At 56.9% G+C, this 21,899-nt stretch overlaps 1 protein-coding gene across 2 annotated transcripts in view; it reads right to left on the minus strand.

The window, feature by feature from the left end:
- DCHS1 (dachsous cadherin-related 1) overlaps positions 1-21,899 on the minus strand; it is a 43,462-nt gene that overhangs the window by 9,507 nt on the left and 12,056 nt on the right. For both annotated transcript variants that reach the window (XM_066177279.1, XM_066177278.1), the window contains exons 3-14: positions 14,109-14,297; positions 13,776-14,007; positions 12,570-12,806; positions 11,253-12,272; positions 10,682-10,869; positions 6,102-6,198; positions 5,794-5,951; positions 3,406-4,240; positions 2,888-3,127; positions 2,317-2,442; positions 1,857-2,066; positions 451-1,314 (exon numbers count right to left, since the gene is read on the minus strand). In XM_066177279.1, coding sequence (XP_066033376.1) covers positions 451-1,314; positions 1,857-2,066; positions 2,317-2,442; positions 2,888-3,127; positions 3,406-4,240; positions 5,794-5,951; positions 6,102-6,198; positions 10,682-10,869; positions 11,253-12,272; positions 12,570-12,806; positions 13,776-14,007; positions 14,109-14,297 — 4,396 coding nt within the window. The remainder of the gene's footprint in view (positions 1-450; positions 1,315-1,856; positions 2,067-2,316; positions 2,443-2,887; positions 3,128-3,405; positions 4,241-5,793; positions 5,952-6,101; positions 6,199-10,681; positions 10,870-11,252; positions 12,273-12,569; positions 12,807-13,775; positions 14,008-14,108; positions 14,298-21,899) is intronic.

Genomic DNA, 21,899 nt, shown 5'->3' on the forward strand with positions numbered 1-21,899 from the left:
GAGTAAAAGGGTATGAAAGGACAGTGGAGCCTTGCAGCATGTGGCAGAGGGTCGGGGCAGCACATGCTGTACCACAGGAGCACTGCTCTGCCTGAGGACACTGCTGACAGGGGACTGAAGAGCTAAGGTTAATGTTGGGCTGGGAGCCTGGTGTCATGGTGCCTATCCATGGCTCCTCAGTAGTCTCACTGTGACCCTGGAGACCTTCCAGAAGCACTTGGACACCTGTGGCTGCCTACAGTGATCTGAACACACTGAGGCCAGCCTACAGGGACACCTGCCTGGGCACCACTCAGACCCTGCAGTTCTGTGGGTCTGCCCCAAGCGTAACACGACTTCCCCGGACTCCACAATGCTCTCTGCTCTGAGCTCCCCACAGCGCTGCTCCCATCTCCCCTTGTGCCCTATCCCACTCCATCACAGCACTCTCTGGTCACTGCCAGTGGGTACCTGGGGCAGCATTTTCAGCCAGGGCCACGTCACTGGTGCTGCGGGGAAAGCGCAGGCCGCGGTAGGGCTCCTCCTGCACATGGATCACCACTACCCCTGTGGAGGAGAGTGCCGGCTGCCCCAGGTCCATGGCCAGCACGAAGAGCGTCCGCTGGCGCTGGCTGAGTGAGCCAAGGGGCTGCAGCAGCTGGATGTCCCCCGTGTAGGAGTTGATGGCGAAGGCAGAGCTGGGGCTGGCAAAGCGGTACAGGATGGAGGCGTTGGCACCCGCGTCCCTGTCCTCGGCCCTCATGGTGGCCACCACCTGCTTGAGCGGTGTGTGGCGGGACAGGTTGACGGTGAGCGGGCTGTGCAGGAAGGCCGGAACGTGGTCGTTGACGTCTCGCACCACAACGGTGACACGCACGGCCGCGCTCTTGGGCTCCCACGGCGCCGAGTCCACCGCCTTGGCCAGGAAGCTGTAGGTGGGCTGGCGTTCCCGGTCCAGCGCCTGGGCGCTCCGGATGCGCCCACTCTGCGGCTCCACCTGGAACATGCCCAGCGACTCGTTGCCCAGGTAGTAGGAGACCTGCCCGTTGGTGCCTTCATCTGGGTCTTCAGCCAACAGCTGCAGCACCGGGGCACCGACTGGCAAGTCCTCTGGCACCTCCACCACGTAGCTGGCCTGAGCAAAGCTGGGTGCGTTGTCATTGAGGTCCAACACCTGCACAGTCACCGACATGGTGGCACTGCGTGGGGGGGAGCCGTGGTCCTGCACCACCACAGTGAGGCTGTAGGAAGCGATTTGCTCCCGGTCGAGGGCATGTGCAGTGGAGAGGACACCGGAGACGGGGTCTAGGCTGAAATCCTGCCCAGGGTCTCCACCTAAAAGAGAAGAGGTGGAGTAACAACACAGCATGCCTGTAACTGGAATGAGAAAGGCCCTGGCTAGAGCATGAAGCCCACCACCATGGGGTCTGGCAGGGTGGGCAGAGTGAACCCCAGTGGGAGCAAACCTCCTTGGGCCAGCTCCATGTGAAGAACTGACTGTAACCATTCACAGGCCAATGCTGCTGCCATGGGGAGTTGCCAGACAGTCTGTGATAGGATACAGCAAAAATCTGACTTGGCAACCTGTGAATTAACAGGTCAGAGCAGCCAGGAGAGGTGTGGAACTGGTCTAAGCCTGGGGAACTAATCACAAGCCTGGGGAACTAGACACAAGCCTGGGGAATGAGCAGTGCAGCCTGTCCAGATCTTAGGGTGCTCTTTACTGGGGGCAGAGAGCTGAGAGACAGCAGCAATGCTGTGCAGTTTGGAGCAAGAGAGAACTGATGTGGAATGGGACTGTTGCAGTTGATGTCCCCAGATCCAGGGAAGCCCGGGGAGAAGTCCTTGCCCAGTCCCATGCTCCCAGTGCACCTCACCTGCCACCCGGTATTCCAAGCGTCCATTCTCCCCAGCATCAGGATCAGTGGCCCGCAGGGTGTAGAGTGCCACACGACTCTGGTTCTCAGGAACCTCCACGGAGCAGGACTCACTCTCCAGGTGGGGTGCATGGTCATTCTCATCCCCCACTGTGATCCACACCGTGGCCTTGGTGAGGCTGGGCGGCAGGCCGGCGTCCCGCGCGTACACTGCAGGACACAGCGAGAGCACCAGGGGCTGCCTTGACTGGGAGCTATGGCCACAGCAGCTGTATGCCAACGTCCAGGCACCCACAGGGGCAGCCAGGCGTGAGAGCATCGGCGTTCCTGCAGCCCCAAACCGTCCCACAGCCCCTCCTCTCTCCCCATGGCCTGCCCCCTCTGCAATACTCCCCACCCCAGCAGCTGAAGCCCCTGTCTACCCCCACCGACCCACTGAGTGCTGCCTCCCCTTGCCTACCTGTCAGCACATGCTGCTCCTGCTCCTCCCGGTCCAGGGGACGCGTGGTGACAATGAGCCCCGTCTGTGGGTGGATGGAGAACGGCCCCCCAGAGAGACCCCCATAAGACACCTGCCCGTTGGCACCTGTGGAGACAAAGGCAGTCTGAAGGCAGCCTAGCAGCAGCCCTAGCGCCTCATTTGGCTCCCAGCCCTGCACCTCCCTGCTCCCAGCTCTCATTTGGGGCTTACAGGCTGGGTGAGAGGGTGGGCTTGCTCCCTGGTGGCAGAGGTGTGTGTGTGGGGGGTTCCCAGCCTAACCCAGCTGGTGGGAGGCCAGACGGGCCAAGGAGAACCCACAGAACAAAGGCCACAGGCCAGGGGACCAGAGGGAACCACAGTCCTTGTTCCATTCCCACCCTCTCCCAGGATTCAGCCCATCTCCCACCTCCAGGCCAGGTGCTGATCCTTCCCTCTGGTCAGCCAGGCTCTCCAGACTGGCATAAGGGAGCAGGGTGTGCCCAGACCTGGGACTGCATCTCCAGACAGGCCCTGACTGAACTGGGCAGCTCACCCTTGTCTGCATCCTCACCCAGATCCCGGTCTGTGGCCAGCACCTGCAGCACTGGACTGCCGGCCGGCAGGTTCTCCAGGATGTGAGCTTCATACTCGGGTTTCTCAAAGGCAGGAGCCTCATCGTTGACGTCCAGCACCAGCACGGACAGTAGCTGTGTGGCGGAGAGGCGTGGGAAGCCGTGGTCCGTGGCCACCACCGTCAGGTTGTGCTGCGCCACCTCCTCCCGGTTCAGGGCCCGCACGATGGAGAGCGCACCTGGGGGCACACGAGAGGGGCAAGCTGGCACCAGAGGCACTGGGGCTTATGCCTCGGGACTATGTGGCTGCAGGCACCGTGCTGTGCCAGGACAGATGGGTCTCAGGAGACAGCAGCACCACACCAACCAGATGCTGTGCTTGGGACTCCCTGCACCCCCAGCCTCACTCCTCCAGGCTCCCACGCACTGTGCACCATCCTGGTGTCCCCCTGCCCCCTCCTCAGCCTCCGTGTTCTCGGTATCCCTGCCACCACCCCTGCACACTCCCAGCCCTCACCAGTGCTGGGGTTGAGGTGGAAGCGGCCATCACCGTTGCCTGCTCTCAAGGAGTAGCTCACACGTCCGTTCTCTCCCAGATCGCTGTCCTGGGCCACCACGTGCAGGGCCACAAAGCCCGTGGGCTGGTCCTCCATGACGCTGACGGTGGCCGGGGACAGGAAGACGGGCACGTTGTCGTTCTCGTCGGTCACGAACACGCGGGCTGTGACGGCGGCCGAGCGGCGCTGGCTGACGTTGCGGGCCTGGTCTGTGGCCTCCACCACCAGCAGGAAGGAGGCAGCAGCCTCCCGGTCGAGGCGCTGGCGCAGGGTCAGCTGCCCCGAGCGGCTGTCCAGCTGGAAGGGGGCTCCGGGTGGCTCCAGGTGCAGCAGAGCATAGCGCACCTGACTGTTGGGGCCCACTCCATCCCCATCCAGTGCCTGGAAGGTGAAGATGGAGGAGCCAACCTGGGCATTCTCAGGCACCACAATGGTAATGGGGTCTTCGGGGAAGGTGGGTGCCTGGTCATTGCAGTCCTGCACGTGGATCTGGACCAGCACCAACCTGCTGGAGGGATAGCCGTGCTGCGTGTCCTCAGCACTCACCTGGAGCACGTGCCGTGCCCCAGCTTCGTAGTCCAGCTCACGGGCAGCATAAATCTCCCCTGTCCTACTATCAACCACAAAGGTGCCATCCCCACCACCTCCTACCACCGTGTAGATCAGCTGTCCTCGTGCAGGGGCGTCCAGGGGAGCCACTGAACCAATCACAGACCCCGGCCTGACCCCCTCGAGAGGATGCAGGGTCAACACGGTGGCATCAGGCCGTGGCAGCACACGGGAGGATGGCAACACCTGAGAAGAGAGGAAGGAGTGAGTGGCATGCACAGAGGTACTGTGTGTCAGGGCACAGGCTGGAAGACAGGAGGGTCCCTCTGGTCCTCAGAATACACTTTTCCTGTGAGGGTGCCTGAGTCCTGGCACAAGATGCCCACAGGTGGTGGAGTCTCCAGCCTTGGAGACAGCCAAAAGTCACCCAGACAATCCCCATTTGAGCAGGGGGCTGGAGAAGGTGACCTTCACAGGTGCCTTCCCTCAGCCACTCCTTGGCTCTGTGACTGGGTCCAATACTGCAAAGCCAACAGACGGCAGCAGAAACAATTCTGCAAACATAAGCAAGAGTGAGTAAGAAGAGAGGTCGTGCTCATCCTGATGGGAGGCACAGAAAGAGAACCCAGTGTGACCCCAAGATAAATAAATACTATCACTAGTTTTATTAAACACGTTGGAGTTAATCTGGGGATGAGGTGCACTCGCAGATGGGAGCGAGGATGCTGTAAAGGCCACCACAGTATGATCTGAAGGGAAAACTTGCTGAAGAAGCACATTCCTGTCAAGGAGCTGAGGAAAATGGGAGTAACAACAAACTTGTGAGACCAGAGTGGATCAAACCCAGTGACTGTCAAGCAAATATCTATTACAGGGATGCAAACCAGCACGATGGGGATGGCCAGCCTGGCCTCAGTGCTCTGGAGGCTGCAGAACTGCTCTGATGACGAGAACAGTTACAGACATAGTGTAAAAAGGAAATGGTATAAAACATGTTATTGGTGGCTGAAGGCAGATGTGGCAGGCTAACACCAGGCTCCACTCCTCAAGGGAACATGGTATATCACACCCACCTGGGCTAGAACTCAGCCCAGGAGTTCCCACACTAGCAGGGGAAAGGCACAGAGTGGGGACAGCTGTGTGACAGAAAGGACTGAAAGACCAGCTGGCTCAAGGGAGCAATGGGCAGGGCTGGTGGAGATGGCACAGCAAGGACAATGAAATGGCCTTGGCAACTGCAAGGACACGGACGAGAAGATGTGAAACACTGTTTGGTGGGAGTTTGCAATGATGGGGGGGAACCAGAGCCTCGGCTGCAAAAGGAAGCTCACTACTAACAGTAAAGAAAGGATGCAGCTGTCTGGGCATACCAGGCAGGGAGTACCAAAGTGACACAGACATGAGGGACACCCTGCAGGTCAGAACATTGGTTTAAGTAGATGCTGGGAAGAGTAGAAGTCTGTGCAGGGAACCTCTGACGTCTTTCCTGCACCAGGGTATCTGGGACAGGGCTGGCTGTGTAAGGCCTGGAGAAGGCAGAACTGCAATTGGGAGTTCTTTGGAAACGAGAACAGGCGCAGAGGCATCCCTTCCTGTCCCAGGCTCTCCACGTGGATTTTTGGGCTGGATCAACAGCTGAGCAGGAGCAGAGGGTGCCCAGGGATGAAGGCGGTAGAGGATGAGGAGGCAGGGAGGAAGGCTGCCAAGTAGCTGGATGGTGTCTTCCAAGAGGCAAGCGAGGGGTAGACGGTACAGGGACAGGAGGAGCTGGCGTGCAGGGACAGGAGTGGCCTGGGTACCTGGACACGGACGATGGCTGAGGTGCTGCGCGGCACGGTGCCCCGGTCGCTGGCTGTCACGGTGAAGATGTACTCGGCGCGGTCGGCGCGGCGCAGAACCGTGGCTGTCCGCAGCTCCCCGGTGGCCACGTGCAGAGTGAAACGCTCTGCCCAGGCTCCTGCAGACAGAGGGAAACGTGGCTGGGAGAAGCATGGCAGAGGGAGCACAGGGGAGGGTGGTGTGGGGATCTCGGGCAGTGGGCACCCATCTGCCCAGGTCACGGCTGCAAGGCAGAGCAGCACGGATGTGCCGGTTCTGGAGCTCGTACCTATCAGTGAGTAGACGATGGTCCCATTCTCCCCCTCGTCGGGGTCCTTGGCCTGCAGGGAAGCGACCAGGAGTCCCGATGACTTCTCCTCCAGCACCTGCAGCATGGCCCAGGGAGCAGCTGAGTGGCACAGGGAACCTCTCAGATCACCCCACAGCCCCAGCACCATGGCATGAGGTCTGCACCATCTTGCACCAGTCCTACACCTTACCCACAGCAGAGACCCCCTGCAGGACCCACAAGCTGTGCCTGAGGCTGGGAACATGGAGGAGCCCACAGCAACTGGCCAGGGGAGGTTCTGCCTCACCAGCCCTCTTGCCCTTGTCCCATTTAACAACACACTCGACAGGGTGGGGGCAGACTGGAGGGCTATGGGAGGGGACTGCTTCACCCCACTTACACCCAGAGCCTCTGCAGGTAAGTGCAGGGCTCCACAACAGTCCTGATTCTCCCTGCCTCAACAGACCTCTTCAGCAGCAAATGCCAATGTGTGAGCCCTGACAGCCCAGTGCCAGCCTCCCTGGCCACAGTCAAGGATCTTCTCAGTTCCCACAGTTAGCCAGGGCTGTTTCCCATCTCTGGAGGTGCAGCTGGCAGATCTTCTGGCGATCAGGTACCTCAGCTTGGGGCTTTTCCCTTTTCTCCTTTGTTCCTGGGCAGCACTGCCTGTCTGCAGGTACTTTAGACCCCCATTTTATGCCAGTGCTGCACAAGACCATTGAGACATCAATCACACGTGCTCAGGTAATCTCATGTCCTGAGGGGAACTACCTCCTTTGCCACAGAGAGCACATATTACAGCATTGCACACATTTTCCGGATAGCTGTGGAACTGGATGCACCCCCATCACTGTCCCTCAGCACCTGTCAGGTTTTGGAATCATCCTCAGCAAACATCCCCTCCCTGCTGCAGACCTGCACCCTCCACCACATACTCTTTGGTGGAACAGGATTCCCACTTGGCACAGGTTCTGCTGTTCCTTCCACCCCAGCAGATGCCAAATTCCCACTTCAAGGGGACAGACCTCACATTCCCATCCCACTAGCACAGCCTATGGCAGAGACCACCCTCCCAGACCCAGCTGTGCGGAGTGATCTGAGCGACTTAATGCATTTAGGAGAGGGTCAAGTGGAATCCAAGCAGGACTCCGGAGAAGAGGATGCAGGTTTCTGGGTGGAGGTGAGGGCCAGAGCTGGTGCCCAAGCTGCTGGCACTGTGCTGAAGCCCTGGGAGGGGAGACCAGAAGAGCTGGAGCGGTTCAGCCAGGCTAGGCAGTGCTGGGACTGTGCTCTGTAAACATTGGGAGAGGGAGGGAAATTCCAGGGAGAGAGGACAGCTTTTTAAGCAAAAACACAATATTGGCACAAGAACAAATGAGTATAAAATGGTCAGAAATTAGTTTAGGCTGGAAAAGAAGAGATGTTTTCTAGTACCAGATCAAGGAATCTGGAACAGCCTTTCACAGCAGCGATGGAGGCACAGACCTAAATATAGCCTGGCCCTTGATGAAAGGAGGGTCTGCGTGGACACCTCTATGTGGGGCCACGCTTCAGAGGCCCCTTCCAACCTCTCCCCGCCACAGGCCGGGGCAGCATCTCCCCCACTGCCCTCAACCCCGACTTGAGTGGCTCCTGCTCAGCAGGCAGGGACACTCTCCCCTTCCAAGAGGAATCAGACCCCTTTTGAGAAAAGCAGACACGTCAGAGGAGTTACATGAGCAACACCCACACAGCCCCACGTACAAACGCCGCTCCGGTCACTCAAACAGGAATAAACAGCAATAGCAGTGGGTTTGCCTATGCAAACTGGTAAGACAGCAGCCATGTGGGCATATCTGGGTCTGCCCACTCTCCCCGAAGGTTGCTGCAAACACCAGCCTGGTCCCAAGCTTACAGAGCCATTCTGGCCACAAACAGCTCTGGCAGGGGCTGGCAGTGGATATGCAGAAATGTGAGAAACATGGTAGATATGGAACAATCCTCCTGTGAACTTCCCCGGCTCCCAGCCCACTGTGGCTCAGACACTTCCTGAGCCACAGATCGTAATTGTGTTCATCAGCCTTTGATGGATTTTTTTCTTTCCATGAATTCATCTAGTTTTGAACCCATGCAACTCTGGGCAATGATTTCACAATTTAATTACACTCTGCATGAAGAAGTGCTGCCTGTGTTTATTTTAAACCTGCTGCCTGGTCAGTTCTTATGGAGCTGCCCAGTCTCGTGTAATGAAAAATGCAACTTCTCATTTCCCCATGACTCAGTGTTCACCTTTCTGATATTCACCTTTGTGATATTCACCTTTGTGATATTCCAGCAGCTTTGTCCATGCCAAAGAATGTTTTATTTCTGCTTGGAACCATTATCTGCCAGAGATCCTGTTAACATCCTTTTCTAAACAGTTTCTAGCACTTCTGCTCACTAAGGGAACAGAACCAGGCAGAGAGTATGAGCAGAATCTGAGCTCCGTGTGATGATATTTTCTTTCATTCTCTGTTTCTTTTCTAATTAAACTCAGCATTTGATTTGCTTTTTTGCCTGCGCAGAGCCTGGTGTGGCACATTCACAAAGCTCCAGTCTTCTCCCCAAACTGAAGCAGCCAGTTCAGAGCCCACCACTAAGTGCCATCCGTATTGCTTTCCAGCAACTTGTTTAGCAGCAGTGATTTCATGTCCCATCATCTTCCCTGACTCAACAGTGAAACGTGATCCTTCTACAGCTCTTCACACGGAACCCTCACCTTGAATGCTGTAAATAGACCAGTAACATCAACCATCACATCTTTGAGGGGACAAAGCAAATCCAGCACTAGGGGCACTCCCTCTGTGAAAACAGGCACCCTGTTCCTGCCCTTTGCTCTCTCTCCCCTCTCCTTGCAATCATTCTCTGGGAGGATGCATTACTGCAGACCCTTTTGCAAACACCTCAGGTACTGCCAGTGTGCCACAAAAGTTTCATCTTAGCACCCCACAGCTGATGCTGGAAGGCGCCGACACAGAACCCTCCTCTGCTTTGCCTGATGGACACTGACATGAACACTGCACCTAGCATGTCTGCAAGAAACCATGGAGCTTTGTGTTATCATCTAGTTTTCACTTCTTCCTCCAAATCTGTCTTCTACATCCAAAACATGGCTAAAGTGGGTTGTTAGGGCGCTTCACCCTTCTGTATTTCTGTTTCCAGTACCTGCACACCAAAGGGCCCAAACCAAAGTGCCCAAACAGGTGTTTGCTCAGAGCTGCTGCAGCATTTACCTGCCCACAGAATTCTGAACCCATCTCAGCCTTGTCCTGTCCCCTAAAGGACGCATCTGCTTTCATGGTCTCTGTGTAAGTGCAGAGCCCACCCAAGCTCTAGCAGGTCACTTGCCGTGCTTCATGCCCCCAAACACTGGGATCAGCTGCTGACCCTGCCATGAGGCGTGTCACAGGTGTCCCTGCACAGGAGCAGGGCTCACAACAGAGGCCAGGTGAGAGCAATGCCATATTGCTGAGCCCATCCAGTGCTCCCTCAGCCATGCCATGGCTGGCTGGTCCCTGGCCTGAGCTGGTCCCAGAGCGGGCAAGACTAACTGTGCCCCCTTTGCCTCCTCTAGGCTCTGGGAGCTGTGCTCACCCAGGCCAAGCCCTGCCAGCAACTTTGACAGAACAGGGCATGCAAGAAGACGGCTGGGCAAGGGATAACTGCACCCTAGAATGGGAAAGGAAGCAACAATGAACAGGGAGGGCCTGGCTGGAGCTGTAGTGTCCCCTGACCTTGTGTCACCCAGGTGGCTGACAACACAGTCCTGTCTGCTCTGAGGTGTCTGGGGTGCGTGGCTCAGGCAGGACGTGTGACAGAGGGCAGCTGTCATCATCGCGGTGTTTCTGAACCAACCCAGAGCAAGGGGCTTTGAGCACACAGCCTGATGCTCAGCAATGGACATGCAGAGTGCGCATGGCCGTCCAGCTGCAGGCTGTCCCTGCCCTGTGCCATTTCTCTTGAGCAGTACCCACACAGCTGGGTCTGCAGCACATGCAGTGCCTGGTGACTGCTGCCGCCACAGAGCAGAGGGAAAGCTTGGCTGGCAGACACAATAGATTCTCAGAAAGCTCTTGTGCATGCCAGGCCCAGGTGGACAATGCTTTCCTGACCTCCCAGAAAGACAAGTGGCTGTATCCAAAATCCCCAGACCTAGAGGGTGATAGCTTCCTGCGTCTCCCTGCTCACCACAGTTTACCACGGCTCTTCCCTGAACCTGTGTCAGGTTCAGGGCTCCTTTTTCTGTCCCTCCCTACAGGCATGTGTGTGCCAAAAGCTTCTGCCTGCTGGCCAGTCCTGATTGTGCCAGAGCCCTCCAGGGGCCCTGCCTGCTCTGTGCACCAGGATATCTGCATTGCCCAAGGACATGCCCCACCTGCCACATCTCAAATTTACCAAACTGTCCTGGCTGCTGCATGGATCCAACTTGTGCCTGCTCATCTCCCCCTGAAATTCTCCTGAGTCCCCCTACCCTACCCCCTTTTCCCCAGCAGTACCACCTGCCCCCACATTCAGAGGCCACCAGTCCCCTGCCTCATTGGTGCTCCAGCCTGCCCCCCTACCTGCACAGTTAGCTCCTGGCCACTGCCCACGTGGAGGAAAGCAGGAGCGTTGTCATTCTCATCCAGCACAGTGACATAGATGGTTCCGGTGGCACTGCGGGGCGGTGCTCCCCCATCCTGCACAATCACCAAGAGCTGGAAGCTGGACTGCTGCTCCCGATCCAAGCTGTGCTTGGTGCTGACCTCTCCTGTGAGGGAGAATCCCAGAAGGGTTTGGGTTGGAAGGGACCTTCGAGCCCATCTTTTTTCCACCCTGCTGCCATGGGCAGGGACACCTTCCACTATCCCAGGTTGCTCCAAACCCTATCTAACATGGCCTTCCTAACTTCCAGGAATGGGGCAGGCACAAGAAGTGAGAGCACTGGTGAGTGGGGACACAGCTCAGCCCACAAGCTGCATTAGAGAACAGCCTGTGCTCAGCTGTGTTATTCAGGTGTGTTGCTGGAGCCCAGCACTGCGGGGGCAGTGAGGTGAACATTCTGCTGCTGCACTGGCCTGGCCGCCACCACTGCTGCCCTGTCCTGGGCTTTCTCACCAGCTGGCCCCACCTAGGAAGCCAGGAGTCTCTCACCTGTCTGTGTGTGGATAAGAAAGTTGGGGTCGTGCTGGAGCAGGCGGTAGGTGAGCCGGCTGTTCTGCCCGGCGTCCCGGTCGCTTGCCATCACCCTTCCCACACTGCTGCCAGGAGCCTGGTTCTCAGACACGGTGAAGAAGTAGCGCTCCTCGCTCAGCCGAGGGCTGTTGTCGTTCTCATCAGTGATGCTGACCCGCACGGTGCTGGTGCCGGTTTTCCGTGTGTCGGCCGCAGTCCCAGTGCCTCCCACCGAGGCCAGCACCGTCAGCACGTACAAGTCCCGCGTCTCCCGGTCCAGGGCACTCTTGACGTACAGCCAGCCGCTTTCAGGCACGATGCCAAAGCTGGCAGCGTCCCCATCTGCACGCAGGTGGTAGGTAAGGGCCGTGGATTCCACATCATGTGCCAGGGCCCTCACCTGAAGGAAGCGGGTGGAGACAGGAACACCCTCCTGCACCTCCACACGGTAGGTGAGAGTGTCAAAGATGGGCCCATTGTCGTCCTCGGCCTGTACGTGCACCAGCAGCGTGAAGGTGGAGCTGAGCTGCGGAATGCCGCTGTCCCGGGCCGTGATGGCCAGGCTGTAGGCCGAGATGGCCTCGTACTGCAGGGCCCCAAGGAGCCGCACCGCCCCTGAGGAACGCTCCACAACGAAGGTGCCCTCACCTCCCGACACCAGCTCAAAGGTCACCTGTCCATTGGCACCACTGTCACGGTCCTCGGCCTGCACGGTGTAGACTGTAGTCCCGGGTTCTGTGGCCTCTGGCAACAAGATGGAGTCGGAGGGAGTTGGGAATGCCGGCACGTTATCGTTCACATCTGATACAGAGATCTTCACACGTGTGTTGCTGTAGGCAGGAGGTGAACCGCTCCGGGCCTGGACATCCAGGATGAGAACCGACTGGGACTCGTGATCCAGCGGCAGGCTGGTGCGGAGCTGCCCCGAGGCCGAGTCGATGGAGAAATAGCCGTGAGGGTCCCCCGAGGAGATGGAATAGAAGATGTCATCAGCATGACCTGTGGGTAAGAGGATGGAGACAGAAGGAACGAGATGCCATCCAGCTCACTCCCTCAGCCCCACGGTCAGGAAGCTGCGGTCCAGGGTGTGCAGCAGCACTGTGCCCATGTGCACAGACACACAGGTGTGCATACAGCACCTGTGCAAGCACAGGTGCTGAGCTGGGTGCACATTCACATGTGAGCGTGTGGAGCTCCCAGAGCAGGGCCACTCCATGAGGAAGTGGTGGATGCCGACCCTCAAGGATGGTGTGGGGACAGGGAAAGTGGTAACATGCAAAAGGGACAAGCCCATACCTGGCGGGTTCTGGGCCCGGACAGCTCCCACACTGGCGCCCTGTGGCATGTCCTCGGGCACGCTGAAGAAGTACTGAGCTTGCTCAAAGACAGGGGGTGAGACTGTGCCCTCCACGATGCTGATGTTTACCCGGGCATTTGGCTGTGCCTGCAGGCCCCCTCCATCCTGAGCAGAGATCACCAGCTGCACCAGGGTGTTGGCTTTGCCACTCAGAGACCATGACAGAGAGATGACACCTGAGGAAGAAAATCACTGATGTGGCATTGTGCTGCACCTGTCACCTGGCACCAGGGGACAGGTCAAACCATAAGCTGGAAAAGACAGACCAGAAGGGGCAGGAAACAACATGCATCACAGTGGGAGCCCACCACAGAGGAGCTGGAGTGAATGAGTGGAGCTCTCCCAGGAAAGCCTCCCCAAATCCTCCACACTTAATCTTACACTCAGCTCTGAGTTAAGCAGTGGTACAGCCTGTGGGACACGAGCCAGAAGGCAGGTCTTGGGAGAGGGAAAGGAGGGGATAGGGCTTCCAGTCTGGGGCACAGGGTGAGTGTCAAAACACAGCAAGTGGGCCCTGGGTGTGGAAGTGAAGGACCAAAACTGATAGGCCCTACAATGGAAGTGGCCCTGCCTTAGGAGGGCTGGTAGGGCTTGTCTCATTCCAGTCACCTGCTGGGAACTTGAGAACCAGTATGCAGATCCCCCAGTGCACCTTTTTGTCTTGCTGAGAGTCCCTGGCACCACACACCCGTGCACCCACTTCCCCAGCAGAAACTGTTCTGGCTTCGAGCAGATGCAGCCAATGAGAACAGTGGGATCAAGAGTGATAGAGTTATAGAGGAGAGTTAACTGAGCTGGGGAAGAGGGGACTGGCAGGGACAAGAAAGGAAGCAGGATACAGCCTGATGGGGCGAAGCATCAGCACACAAGAGGAAGGGCACAGTGAGTCAGGGATGGGGAATGGGGAGAAGAAGAAGACGGGACAAATGAAGAACAGAACAGGGAGCAGAAACAAAAAGTCAGGGACTGAGTCTGGGAAGGGGTTACCAGACGTTAAGGAAGTTTAGCAGGGAGAGGAACAGACATGCTCTGGAGACAGACTGCACTGCTGAGATGGCCGAGCAGTGACACTCAGGCTGGTTTTGACACCTCTCACACCACAGTGCTCCAACTGCTGCCTGCCCTGGCTGCCTGCCAGTTCTCACCCGTGTCCTTGTTGAGGGAGAAGAGTGGGGGTGAGTTTCCCAGGACGATGCGGTATGTCACTCTCCCGTTCAGCCCCTCGTCCTTGTCATGGGCAGTGACACGCAGCACGGCTGTCCCTGGCATGCTCTGTGTGCTGATGCTGGCAGCGTACTCCAGCGGATAAAACACCGGCCGGTTGTCATTCGTGTCCTCCAGGAACACCTTCACATACACCATGGAGTTCAGGCCGCCCTGAGGAGGCACCAGATCAGAGACAGCGCAAGGACAGCAGCATCCCCTGCACAGTGCTGGGCCAGCAGCAACACTGCATAGGCAGCCTCGCTAGCACTCACCCCGTCCACAGCAGTGATGGTGAAGTCGTAGGCAGAAGTGCCCTCATCGCGGTCCAGAGGCTGCACCGTGCACAGCTGCCCTGAGTGCTTGTCAATGCTGAACTGTGTGGGGACAACGCTGCCGATGCCAGAGCCAATGGAGTAGGAAAGGGAGCCAAATGCACCGCTGTCTGCGTCTGTGGCTGTTACCTGTGTGAGGGAAGGCACCACCTGAACAGAACAGACCATCAGCCAGACCTAGCCCAGCACCACCACCACACCCCAGTGCCACCATCTGCTCCATGGCCACAGCCACCACACCACCCTCAGAGCTGGCCATCATGACACAGTGTGACAGCAACTGTGGCTCTTGGCCCAGACCAGCCACTGCTCCTTCTGCAGGACATGAAGCACTGCAGCAGCAGCAGCCCCTGCACCTCTGTTCCTCCTTTTTTGCAAAGACACTCAGGACGGGACATGAAGAAAGTCAACCCCCTGTCACCATGGCCCTGGCTCTGTCCCGCTCTCAGAGCTCTGTGTCTAGCAGCCCCAGACACCTGGCATGAGGATGGCGGGTGGCACTGCCCTGAGACAGTCCGGTCTCATGTTGACTGTCCACGAGAACTGCACCCACTGTGACAGACACAGCAGGAGGATGAATGCTGCTCCCTGCTCGCCTTCCCCAGTTCCTCCTTGGGCTCCTACAGAGCCCAGGTCAGCAGAAACCAACTCCTGAATCCACATTCCTGCCCACAGCTCCTCCACCAGCTGGGAGCTCCATGGAGAACAAAGCTGGGGGACAGAGCTGGGGGAAGGCAGCTGGGCCAGGCTCGGGTGAAGTGGAGTTCAGGCCTCGTCAGCCACAGCTCCTCCCCGCAGCAGCCATGGGGCCTCGGCTCCCGCACGAGCAGCGCAGGAACGCCACACGCGCGCCAAGAGGAGGGCCTGGCTGGGGGCTGCAAGCCCGGCCATCAGGGATGGAGGAACCAGGGCAAGGGGACACAGAGCGGCTGGGCAGGGGTGGCACCACCCTGTCCTGACCAGGAAGGGGAGGCAGCACCTGTGACACCCCCAGCAGCCCTGCTGCCTGTGGTCTGAGGGGCTGCCTGCAGGGAGAAACTGAGACCACATCTCCAGTGAGCACTAAGCTCCTGTGCAGAGGATTTGCTCCCCAGCCCTGCAGCAGCTGCCAGAAGAAGCACCATGGAACAGGATCCCTCCTCCCCACTCCAGCTGCAGAGCACTTGGAAACACAGGTGCTGTGACAGAACTGGGTCAGGAGGCACTTTGGGAAACTGGGCCCACCTAGAGCTCACTGCCCCACTCCCTGCTGCCCCTGGACCCACCTAGAGCTCACTGCCCCACTCCCTACTGCCCCAGCCCATCTTCCTGGGGAGCTGCTCAGCAGAGAGTACAAATCTGACCTCACTGACCTCACTGGAGCTCGTATGCAGGTTACCAGTACACTGGCTCCATGCTGCCTTGTTGTTACTGGGGTACAGCTTGTACCCACACCCCACTGTGCCTCTGCCATGCCTGGGATACAGCCCTGCACCCCCACCCTGATGTGCCTCTGCCATTCCTTGGGTCAGTTGCCAGCCTTCTCCACCACTGCAGATGGAAATGCGTAAGAAACTGACCACCTGCCACAGTGACTGGAATAGGTACTATATGGTAAACTGAGATTTTTCTCTCCTTCAAAATGAACTACTTCTCACCCTGCAGGTTATCCAAAATGCACGTCAGCTGCTTTAATCACTGTACAGGAACACGCTCTGCTGCAGAGTGAGATGCTAGCTTCAGGCTCCTTAAGCCAGAGGCTCTGATGCTTCCAGAAGAGCCTCACTTCCCCATCATAACCATCTTCTTCTGGGTGCCACCCTTAGGAACACTCAAAGGGGGAATATCCAGTTTCTTGCCACAAGATCTGGGTCAGGTTTCGGGAACAGAGGAGCAATAGATGAGCTCTCACTACTGTGTAGTGCAGCGCCATTTCCCTGGCAGATTCCTGGTACCCAGAGCCATCTTCCAGCAAGATAACTGGTGGAGCCAGCAGTCTGGTGTCAGAACCAGCCCTGGCTGTGCAGCCAGGACAAGGTATCCCATATATCTAGTGCTTCACTGCCCCGTCCTGTGATGGGACCACCTGTGGACCACTGGTCCAACACAGAACTCTGCCCAACATGAGCTTACACAGGGTCTAAGGGAGGTCACATCACTGGAGCAACCACAACTGGAGTCCTGCAGCTGGTTCTTGTCTCTCTTGGATGGGTGATGCTAAACTGCCAAGAGAAAAGCCACAGGAACAGCAAACCCCTGCTGGACCAGGTAATGGTGTTGGCTGAGTTTGGGGCCACTGGACATCTTGCTCAGTGCTCTGCCAGTGTGTGCAGAGGGAGCTGGGCTGTGGCTGGTGCACCCCAGTCTCAGCTCCCTGCCTGCAGACTGCTTATATCCCACATGTGAATCCCACGGGATGGGACTGGCTGACTGCCTGTGGGCAGCTCACGCTCAGCAGGGCCTGATGTGAGACCCAGGGACAGCAGGTTCACTGCTGCAGCCTCCTGGGGACTCCTGAGAGACATCACAGGGGGGCCACCAGCCACCAGGTATGGCAAGCACCTTGTTTCAGCTGGCATGCGCTGCTGCAGACTCAGAGCACACGCAGTCTGGGACAGGGACACATTTTTAGCTGTGAGGGCAATTAGTCACCAAAAGGGCTCATTAAGGCCTGCGGTGAGTTCACCACTTCTGGAAATTTTTAAACCAAGCATGGACATTTTTCCAGGAACTTTGCTAGAAGCTAATGCAGGGCAGCCCCAGGCTCTGTATTTAGCATCCGCCCCAAATCTTGGATCCACAGCTGGTTTTACTGCAGCTCATTCATGAGACTCCTGATGTTTGCCTGAAAAATGCAGGGAAACGGGGTCAAGCTGCCTGTGGAACTGCCCAGGAAGCTCTCTGCTGGGGCCGTGCCAGTCCTGCTGCTCGAATATGTGGGAGCAGGAGCCAGGGCTCTGAGGCTGAATGGCAGCCCCATTGCTCTCTCACCTCTGACTTCTGAACAGAGCCTGCACACCCACTAAAGGCTTTAAGCAGAAGGACATCAATGCACTGCAAGGAGATTCCTGACCTGAAGCTGCCAAGGAGGCAGCAGGACCTGAGGAAGCCAGGATCACAGACCCCTGGTTTCACAAAGAATTCCAATGTCCCTGCCAAGCAGGGATGGCCTGCAGCTGGATCTGCTGTTCCCTAAAAGGGAGTACTCACTGGGGTTGTGGCAGTAGCTGTGACTGCAGGGACCATGAAGCAGCAGATTCAGGATCCTAAAGGGAGTGAGGAAGAAGAGAAGCAGAGTACAGACCCTGGACTGCAAGACAGACTTTAGCTTTTACAGGGAACTGGTTGACGGTAGGGATCTCATGGGAGGCAGCATCGAAGGCCAAGGCAGCTCAGGAAAGCTGGCAAGCCTTCAGGACAGCACACTCCAGAACAGCCCATCCCAGTGTGCAGGAAAACACAGAGACGTCAGCAGATGGCCCGGGCTAACAGGGGCCTCAGGGCTAAGCTGCCATGCAAAAGGTGGCGCATGCTAAGAGAACTGGGATTGTGCAGCCTGGAGAAGAGAAGGCTCTGGAGTGACCTAATTGTGGCCTTTCAGCATCTGAAAGGAGCCAATGAGAAAGATGGAGAGAGGCTATTTCAAAGAGCCTGGAAAGAGAGGACAAGGGAGTACAGCTTCACACTGACAGAGAGTAGGTTTACATTGGATATTGGGAAAAAATTCTTCCCTGTAAGAGTAGTGAGGCCCTGGGACAGGGTGCCCAGAGAAGCTATGGCTGCCCAACCCTGGAAGTGTCCAAGGCCAGGCTGGACAACCTGGTTCCAGGGCTTGGAATGACCTGGTTTAGTGGAAGATGTCCCTGCTCATGGCAGGGGCTGGAACAAGATGATATTTAAGGTCCCTTCCAACCCAAGCCATTCCACAATTCTTTGAGATCTGCACGGAGGCAAGATACACAGTAGGAATCTATAAACATTGCCAGGCTTGTCAGGAGTGTGTCAGCAAAGCCAAAGTTCAAGCCTGAGCTCGCCAAGAAGAGCCTCCACCACTGTGCTGGTAGTGAGGGCCTGAAGAAGGGCCCATTCCTGAGTGTAGTCGGTGGTTCAGCAGCAGCAGGGCCAGGTAAGACTGGAACACTCAATGCCTCCTCCACCAGCCTCCACGCTGTTCAAAAGGGTTCAGAGAGCTACCAGAGAGGGGTGAAGATGGAGTCGGTATTTCTTTAAAAAGACTGATCCACGTGAATCCATGGGACTCAAGAGACTGCATCAATGGACGCTGACAGAAATGGATTTGTAGGGCTGCTCTTCACACGCGGTGCAAATCAGGAGAGATCCCTGACAACTGGAGGAATGCAAGTGTCACGTCCCACCTTCAACAAAGGCCAAAAGGATCCTCTGAGGGTCTGTGTTCTTGTCAGACACACCTTGGGCCCTGGGAGAATCATGGAATGAGTCTCCTTGTAGCATGTTTTAGGCCACATGAAAGATCCTGAAAGGGAAGAGCCATCATGGATTGACCATCCTGTTTGCTCTCTGTGGGGGAGTGATGGGATCTGGAGTCAAAGGGCTGATGGCTGTGGGTGACAATTGCCTTGACTTTAGGAAGGATTTTGACACCTTCTCCCACAGTCGTCATATTCAAGGCAGGATGTTACAGTTTGGAGGGCTGGGCAATTGGGTGGGTGAAAGGTTGGAAAACAGGCTCTGGAGGAGATGTTCATGAGCAGTGCGCTGCCTGGGGGCTGTAATGAGGGAAGGGATCTGGATGAAAGTGACAGGGGAAATACATCTTTTCTGTCAGATAATGGATGCAAATGAAAAGGCATATACCCTCGAGACCAGAGGATATGTTAAGGAACCCAGGGGATGACCCTGATGCTGTGTTTTGCAGACTTTGTTGATAGGTGTAGAAGAGGCTTGCTACCATGGCAGGGTTTGGGGAACACATCTGGGGTACCTTCTGCTGAAATCACTCACTGATCAGTGTAATTACATGGGAACGCAGCTGCTGGCATCTAACTCCCAACTGGATTTGAATCTGGCAGGGATGTCAAAGTCAACAAGAAGGGCTTCTGTAAGTACACTGGTGACGAAAGGAAGGCTTCTCTAGATGAAGGAAACTAGGGACCTGATGACAAAGGACATGTAAAAGACTGGGGTACTTAATGCCCTCTCTCCCTTTCTCCCTACTGGTGTGATGGGTCTTCAGGAATCTCAGGTCTCAGAGACCAGGATGAAACACATCATTGCTCCTCACAATAATCTTTGCTCAGTCATAGTGTTTGGGAGGTGCCTGAGGGCTGTAGGAAGGTAAATCTCTCTCCTATCTTCAAGAGTAAGCAGGAGGACCCAGGTAACTACAAAACAATCAGCATCACCTTGATCCCTGGAAAAGTGATGGAACAGCTAATCCTGGAAACCATTTTTATGCATGAGAAGAACAAGAAGGTCATCAGGAGCGGTGAGCACAACTTCCCCTAAGCACAAATCATGCTTGATCCACATGATGGATGACTGGCCTGGTGGATGATGGAAAAGGAGTGGATATTGTCAACCTGAAGTGCACTAAATTCTTTGACACTCTCCCCCATAAGATCCTCGTTCAGCTGATCAGCTCCTGTCCAGAGAGTAGTGATCAGGGGCACGATATCTACTTGGAGGCCAGTAGCTAGCAGTGTACCCCAGGGGTCAATCCTACCTCCAGTCCTGTTTGGCATCTTCATTAACAACCTGGTTGATGGTGTAGTGTGTACCCCGAGCATGGTTGCTGATGACCCCAAATTCGGAGGAGTGGCTTATTTGCCAGAGGGTGGTGCTGCATCTAGAGTGACCTTGAGAGGCTGCAGGGATGGATGAGAGGCCTCCTAAAGTTCAACGAGGGACACTGCAAAGCTCTGCCCCAGGGAAGAAACAATCCCCTGCACCAGCATATGCTGGGGAGCATACACTGGAGAGGAGCTTAGCAGAAGAGGCCCTCAGGGGCGCCAAGCTGAAGATGAGACAGCAATGTGCCCTTGCTGCAAGGAAGGAGAATAGTGTCCTGGGCAGCATCAGGATGAGTGTGGCCAGCAGGTCAGGGAGAGGATCTCGCCCCTCTCCTCAGCAGTGACGAGGCCACAGGTGGAGCGCTGGCTCCCCAGTACAGAAGAGAGATGGCAATACTGGAGAGAGTCCAGTGAAGGGCCACAAAGAGGATGGAGGGACTGGAGCACCTCTCCTGTGACAAAATACTGAGGGAGCTGGGATGGTTCAGCCTGGAGAAGGGGTATCATTCATACAGGAAAGAGGGCAACAAGGGGATAAATCCAGGCTCTTCCCAGCTGTGCCCAGTGTCAGGATCAGAGGGCACAGGCACACACACACTGGAACACAGGAGAGTCCCTCTGAAGATCAGGAAGCACTTTGCCTTTGTGAGGTTGCCCAGGAAACTGGGGATGTCCTGGGCAACCAACTCTGGATGGTGCTGCTTATGCATGGAGGGGTTGTACTAGATTATCTCAAGAGGTCCTTTCCAAACTCAACCATTCTGTGAACTCCAGCCAAAGACCCTCCTGAACACCCCAGCTCCCCACTGAGCTCAAATTGTTCCGAGAGAGCTGATTTGCTTCCCCGTCCCTGCACGGCAGCCTTGACCACACTGGGCAGCAGCATCTGCTACCTGCCCCTCCTTCCCTGCAGGTGTGGTGAGAAGGCTTTGCTGGAGTGCCTTGCAGCTGGGCAGAAGAGCATGCAGTGGGAGTGCAGTGACCACCACGGAGCAGAAGAGGACAACAAAGGAGAACAGCAAGATGACTCAAGGTTAGGCAGCAAGAAACCAGAGCACCAGACTTTGAAAAGGAAGCGGGGTTCTGGCCAAGTGTGCCTCTCCCCACTGCACGGAGAGCTGGGAGGGCAGTGATGGGTATTGAGGCCTTGCTATTTCACACTCTCCTCCCAGTTCCCCAGCAAGACAGGAGGGACAAGTGGTGCCAAGGCACAACAGACTTCTTATTTCCCGGAGATGGGGGTGGATGAAGTACAGCCCCACACCAGGGTCCTCAGCTGCATCGCCTGTGGGAGTCAAACCTGCCCCTTCCCATAGAGCCATCTCAAGCACATCACCAGAGCCCCTTGCACACACCTCCTGCCTTTACAGCCCTCCTGCTGACCTGTGAACCCCCGCCCAGCCCACAGTGCTGTAAAGTGATGGAGCACACTTCAGCAGCTTGGGCCTCCACTCCTCAGCCATCCTCCCCACTCCAGCCAGCGCAGTCAGCAGGCAGGGAACTCATCTGGAGCGTAGCCATGGCTGGGGCTCTGCTGCACACATGTTATGCTGTGGCTTTGGCAAACATCTGGCTCTGGGGCTCCCGCCCCTCTGAGTGACGGCTCTTGGTGGGAGAGGAGGGGAGGCTGGCGCCAGTGTGGTCAGCGATCCCACGCATGGCTCCCTGCGCCTGAGTGCGTGCCAGGCGTCCTGCCCTCCCAGCCCTGGCACAGCCACTGACCAGCTAAAAGCAGCCAGGGAGTGGCCACGTGGCTATTTCAGGAGCCATTCCTGGCTCCAGGGCTTTGTCTCAGCCTCCAGCACACTCGGGTCTCAGGGGAGGGAGCAGGGTCAGGGTTCGGCCCAGCGACAGTCCAGCACACGTGGCCAAGGCGAGGGTCAGACCCCACCAGAGCCCCCTGTCCGGGGAGCCCAGGCCTGGCTGCCGGCGCTGCTGGCTCGCACCGCTGGGTCCCCAGGGCCCCAGACACGAGCAGGAG

The sequence above is a fragment of the Chamaea fasciata genome, unplaced genomic scaffold (assembly GCF_029207755.1).
Source record: "Chamaea fasciata isolate MVZ Bird 193981 ecotype frontalis unplaced genomic scaffold, bChaFas1.0.hap1 SCAF_2, whole genome shotgun sequence".
Taxonomy (NCBI): Eukaryota; Metazoa; Chordata; class Aves; order Passeriformes; family Sylviidae; genus Chamaea; species Chamaea fasciata.